This window comes from Zingiber officinale, chromosome 7A, assembly GCF_018446385.1.
Source record: "Zingiber officinale cultivar Zhangliang chromosome 7A, Zo_v1.1, whole genome shotgun sequence".
Classification (NCBI taxonomy): Eukaryota; Viridiplantae; Streptophyta; class Magnoliopsida; order Zingiberales; family Zingiberaceae; genus Zingiber; species Zingiber officinale.
This window is the reverse complement of record NC_055998.1, coordinates 127,235,856-127,242,387: the sequence shown is the minus strand read 5'-3', so window position 1 is coordinate 127,242,387 and position 6,532 is coordinate 127,235,856. Positions and strand designations below refer to the sequence as shown.

Sequence of the window (6,532 nt, the reverse complement as noted above, 5' to 3'; positions counted from 1 at the left end):
CAAATGCCCCCGAGTGTTTTCCTATTTCTAGCCCAATAACTAATAGATTGGTGGGTCATTTTTTTTTTCTATTCAATGACTTTTTTTTTTAAAATTTCCTATTCTGGCATCAGTAGACTTTTCCATCATTCTAGATGACAATTCAATAAAAGACATTCCCCGTCGTTTGTTGTTATTTGATCCACATTCGACTGACTGACCAATCAATTGTTCATGGCATTAGTAAACTATTCAACAAAAGCAATTTCACTGTTCAATTTTGTTTTACTCTTAATCAACTAATAGGTCCACTAATCATCATATCAATCGAGTATTCACAAGAGGCGCATCATACACTGGGTTCTACTTGAGTACCAGCCAATTGATATGTCAATCCAGTCGATTGTTCAACAAAGGCATATGATACTAGTCAATTGATCATAGCATCAATCGATTGAGTCGTCTAACAAGCAAATATTAATTAGAATCAAAATACAAACCTGAACACAAGTTTTGGGGTTTGCTTTATCCATCGATCGATTAATTCAAACCACAAAGCCTGAACAATCAGTCAACTAGTCGTATCCATCAATAGGCTGGTCCAAATAACAAACCTAGAACTAGATGAGGGTTTGAAGTTCACTAGTCAATTAATTGAGTCACATAGTCAACTAATATACTAGTTAGTTGGATCCTTTTGCAATCAACTGTACCGAGATCTATTGGGACTTCATGCCGATAAAAATTTGATCTCTGATCTTAACATTCAATTTTCTGACCTGCTAGAACTTCAAACTGCAAGCATCCGTTCCTCGACCCTCCTAAACTTTCTTACCTAGCTCATGTGCTTGTTATTTATATTTCCTGATTTGATAGTAATATTCATCAGGAACAGCTGTAGCCCCACATCTTTGCGCTCTTCATTTCTTTCCATCTATTAATTAATTTCATAACACATCATTCAGAGCCACAAATTGATCTTATATATGAATGCAACTTCATAAAAATATCTTATATCCAAAAAATTAACTATGACGATCAATAGGCAGACCCTTCTTGGCTTGTTCTCTGAGTGTTAGCTTTCTGGAGAGCGGTTGGTGTTGGGTGAAAAATGATGTTATAAATGGAAATGAGGATCTCCACAGTGATTAAAAGAATGATCAACCATTCTAGAAAAACATACTTCTTGTTCTGAAGAATTTCCTGGAAGAAGCGAACATTATGCTGCACAGGAGTAACAGAGTTCACCAACCATGGCCAAAGGCAGAAAATTAAATGGGCAATGGAACTGGGGGGATTACCTCGACAAACTTCAACTTGAAATCGAGGTTTCCAAATCGTTGTGTTAGCTCATATTCATCACGGAGGTACTCCCATATTTGTGCATAGTTAGCATTCTTCCAAGCAATGTCTGACCTGAAAATTTTCAAGTGAAGCATAAGCCAGGAGGCACAGCTGCTATGGACAGATTTTCACAACTATCAATAGTCTGTCAACTACAACAATATTGAATTCTACAGCACATTAACAAAATCAAGAACAACTATTGAACTTTCCTCGTTTTCTTTAAATAAGTTCAAAAGGTTCATCTTGGATAGAATCATGTTGGGTAGGTTCTGGAAATCAAAATCTGTATAAACATGATGGCTAAACCTATATAAGTCTATTTCCATTCAACATGCTGTGTGGCGATAGTAGATCAACTGATCATACAGAGATTGACATCTTCCAGATTGTGAAACTATTATAAATCAGAATCAAACGAATAATTGACTAATTCTCCTTTCCCAAGCAGAAAACTTGCAAAGTATTCTGCCAAAGGGAATCATTAAGCCAAAAAATTTAAGGGGACGTTTGGTTTGCGTTTTCCACGTTGTCTTCTGTTTTCATTTTCTGGGAAAATGAAAAACGCGTTTGGTTTGCGTTTTCCACGTTCATTTTTAAGAAAATGAGAGCGCGTTTTCTAAGAAAACGAAAAACGCGGAAAAGTCATTTTCTAAAAAACGAAAAACGCGCGTTTTTCAAAAAATGAAAATGAAAATGGGGCAAACCAAACGCACCCTAAATTATTAAGGTCATAAAAATCTATGTGACAAACAGCTCCATATTTATAATAGAATATATTCCCATCAGAACAATCAACCATACATAATCAAGATTACCTCTCAAAAAGCCCAAGTTTAAGAATGACATCAGCCAGATTAGAATTGGCTTTCCCAACTAACTGAAAAAGCTTTTTACTTTTCATGGTAAAGGTTCCGGTTTTCTCCAAACCACGGTTGATATCTGTGAACTCAGCTACCATTCCATCAACCTACGAAAAAAGAAGATACGCATCAATGCTCCCAACGCAATTCATAATCTGATGGATCTTTTCAAACGTACCTGTCGGATATAGTAATCTAAAGCAATGCTTTGACCTAGAACACTTCCAATGGTACGAATACCATCTATGTTCAAAGTCTTGAGCACTATGTAGTCCGGTCCACCTTGCATCCAAGTCTCCAGAGTGGGTTTTTCAACTACTGCATAATCTGATTTTCAAAATTTTAAATCATTGTCAGAAGAAAACCCAATAATACATTCTCCAAATTCTATAAAAAGCCTTTCAAAAGATAGCAAATAAACTGTTGGATGAGCCCAGACTAAACCTACATGGTATAGTTCAGCCTAGATGATTACTAGTAAATACTATCAACCATATTATCAGTCCAAAGGTATATGGCATGACATCCATATATTGATGACATGGAACCAACATATCATTGAGATGGAATCAACCTGAAATATAGATGGAAAAGTTATTGATCAGAAGCGGAAAAGAAATTTCTGTGGTAGATAATCTACATTAGATATCAATTTTTGCATTGATAGATTCATGGTGTGATAAGGCCAACACATGTTACGACCTCCAAGGACCATAACAACACATGCACAATTTCTTGTGGTTAAAATTTTTTATGTGTTGATTCTTTCTATACAAGAGAACTTTTTTACACACAGGCACACAGTTCAACTTCTTTTGGATGAAATATGATACCCCAAAGAGCAAAATTTAAAATTTCACACTGCTCCAAAGTTTCGCTCGCTAATTGAAACGATATAGCAATATGATTTTGATATTTATTTAATTGAATTATTAATGGCAATCAACTTTTTATTGTAATTAATTGTCTACTTAATAATTAATTAGATTGCTAATCGATGATTGTATTGGTGAAATAAATTTTAATGTTTGAACAAAGGCTTTAAGTTAGATTATATGTGAAATAATGAAAGTCCTGGCCGATCTGATCAGATCCTTAGAAAGCAAAAGTCCCAGCAACTAAAGGTTGACTGAATGCTTGGCCAAAAAAGGAAGACTTCTTGACAACTTGAGCCCTAAAGAAAGATATTCTTCAGACTCCTGGAGGATTGCATTTGTGCAAAAAGATGTGTGTGAGAGTTGTTGGTGCATTCATTCCCTTGGGAACAGAATTCATCTTGGTTTTAATGGTCTGGGCAAAAAGTTTAAGATAGGATGACTATGGATCTAATTGTGTATGAAGTCATGCAAGATATGATAGATGCATATGGAAATTTGGTGTGACCAAGTTATTGACAACTCCATGGCTCACAGGTCCATGGAGTTTGGAGAGGGATGGCATCGACATCAGAGGGGTTGCGAGACAAGGAGTATTAGAGCGATGATAAGTTGAGGAAGCTTGGTAAGATTCCAAGGGAGTTGAGAGTGTGAGACCTGTACACATGAGTGAGGGTAAAACTCTCAAATAGGACGAACTCGGCCTTAGAAATGGTCGTAATCAATATATCAATTGGTTGATATATAGTCTCAATCGGCTAGCTAATGAGTCAACTAAGGGATGAGTAATAAGAAATTTACACTTATAATCTATTCAACTTTTGCTTGTAGAATGATGAAATGAGTAATAAGAAAATGAGACCATCCCTAACCCAGAAAATATTTTGCTTTTGAACTTTGAAATATTGGAGCAATTTTAGCTTTGAAGGCCCGAGAGGCTTTTATTGTTTAAGATGTAATTTTTTTTTAAAAAAAATGAGTATATTTGTTTATGCTTTATGTAATTGTATCTGAAATTTGTTCATTAACTTTTGATAAAAAAAATTAAACAATAAAATACTTTATTTCTTTTATTTTGTTTGATAAAACCTAAATATAAAATATTATTAATAAAATATTATTTAAAACATAGTTTTATATATCCAAACTATTATAATAAAATATGAATTAGTTTTGACATATTTTGTATTTTTGTATGAACCTTATTATTCATGATCTGAAAACTTCATTAAAAGGATTCACAATATGAACTTCAATTTGACAACCTAATTCTCATAAATGAAATATCTTACTAGTAATCTAATCTAGTTGATACTTGAATTTTTTGACTATTTGATCTTGATCATGATACTGATTCTGACAACCATGTAAGAAGAAATAATTTGGACGAATTAGAACGCGAAGTTGTTGCTGTGTTATACTTTCCTAAGGATGGTGTAATGTCTAAACTATTGTTTCATCTCATTGAATCCTTCTAACAAGTCACAAAAATGATCTATGCATAACAAACAATTTTTAAATAAACTTAAGAATGATGTTATAAACTTTACAAAGTGGCTGTAGTGTCATACTTGCTTGACCAGCGAAGGTATAAGTACAACTTGAAATTCTAAACCATGATTTCATCATATCGAACCCTACTACCAAGTAACACTGATGATTTGTTCATGTCACAAACAACTTCCTACAAAGTTGAAAATGAACAAATGCAATATAATGAATAAATGCAATATAATGATCTATGCAATTTTATTTTGGATTTCTCTAGGTTCGTGAAAGTAGAGGGAACTTATTTTATAAGATGAAGAAAAAAAAAATCAAGTATATACATTTGAAAAAAAAAAAATCAAGTGCATACTTCTTTGTTATCCTTACCATCTTTTCTCATGTCTGGTAACAAGCCTGATGCATGTTTTTCAACAATCTTGAGGTACCCATCAGCTTCATGATCAGAAACATTAAACAGCACAACTGAACCATAGTGAAAAACTACCATATAGTTGCACCGACTGTCACTAAAACCAGTCTCCATCAACTGAAATACAGAATTAAATACCTTATTGGCATCTAAAATTAATGTTTAACTAGAATTATTATACCAACAAATTATAGGACAATCACATGAACTCTATCACCAAGATCACTGTGATGTAATGCAAGAGATATAGTTGGTACATGTGCAAAAACTTTTAGCTATCACACAATAAAAAATAATCAAGAATGATATAATTTTTATTCTTTTAATCATTTAGTGTCAATCGCAATTGAAAGAGCATCATTAAGAAAGTTTAAGAACAACTTAAAATTTTTTAAAAGGTTATACCACTAGAAGCTAGATGCCAATTATTTGCTAAGATCAAACGTTTTCTCTAATATAGCTAAAAAAATCCAAATAAACCATGTAGTAATACTGAGACCCAAAAAAAAAAAAACTGAAGGTTTGATAAATAAAAGTTATTATTCAACAATGAAAGGTACATTTTTTAATTTATTTGATCAGTTTCCTACAGAGAAAGAGACTTACGTGAGGATCGTAGTATCTGAGCACAACGTAAACGGTGGCGCGGGAGGCGGGGGGAATGACGTTGAACGCATTCTCAGACTGCAAGCTTCGCAAATCAATACTGTCATTCAATCCACCACCATCATCAAAATCACATGGAGAAGAAATCCTTACAAGAAAGAGGTAACGAATGCGAATTCAGAAGAGGGGAAAGTAAGGCACCTGGTGCACAGGAAGTAAGCCTTGACGGGGATAAACTGCCCCTGCTCTTCCTGCTGAGCCTGCAATAGGTGGTCCTGGCACGAGACCTCATCGAAGCAGGACGCGACTTCCCCCTCTCGGTGTCCGATCTCCGAGTCAAAAGAGAGGGAGGAGGAGAGCCTAGGGAAGCGATCACCGGCCGGATAGCAGAAGAAGCCAAGGAAGGGACGGAGAGACGGGAAGGTAAAGAGACGGCGGCGGGAGAGAGTGAGGGCGGCTAGGGTTCGGGAAGGAGGCCGGAGAAAGACTAGAGGAGGAGAGTAAGAGGCGGTGTTCATAGAGAACGGTGGACGGGCGGCGCTGTTATCTCTGATAAAAGGTATAAACTGAGACGGTACAAGAAAGAGTGGACGGGGGCAGAAATAAAATTATGGCCATTTCAGCGCAAGCAAGTTTCGATAATATCTAATTCAGGTATCATATTTCAAAATACTGCTCCTTCTCCTTAAATTTATCAATTACTTTAGTCCGAAACTAACTATAAATCTAAAAAAAAAAAAGCATTCAAAACAAAATCAATAAATATATTCTTAAAAACTTACTTAATACTAGTTTTTCCTGAAAAATAAATGAGATATAGATGAATCGATACGTAGAAAAACTAAAACAGATGAATTGTGCTTTGTGATATAAAAGGGATAAGAAGGAAAAAATTATAGTAAAAATTAGAAAGGGAGAGGGAAGGAGAGAATGACGAAGAATCGATG

General features: G+C 34.8%; 1 protein-coding gene across 2 annotated transcripts; it reads right to left on the bottom strand.

Moving 5' to 3' along the window:
- Nucleotides 1-943: 943 nt before the first annotated feature.
- Nucleotides 944-6,204, bottom strand: LOC122002451 (protein RETARDED ROOT GROWTH, mitochondrial-like). 2 transcript variants are annotated; one of them, XM_042557629.1, is made up of 7 exons: nucleotides 5,787-6,204; nucleotides 5,586-5,685; nucleotides 4,937-5,096; nucleotides 2,365-2,513; nucleotides 2,142-2,293; nucleotides 1,281-1,395; nucleotides 944-1,203 (listed from the first exon to the last, which is right to left on the bottom strand). In XM_042557629.1, exons 1-7 carry the CDS (start codon nucleotides 6,101-6,103, stop codon nucleotides 1,018-1,020), a joined length of 1,179 nt encoding a protein of 392 aa, XP_042413563.1. In that variant the 5' UTR covers nucleotides 6,104-6,204; the 3' UTR covers nucleotides 944-1,017. The 2 variants fall into 2 exon arrangements, with proteins under 2 accessions (XP_042413563.1, XP_042413564.1); XM_042557630.1 differs by having other exon boundaries at nucleotides 5,586-5,670.
- Nucleotides 6,205-6,532: the final 328 nt, after the last annotated feature.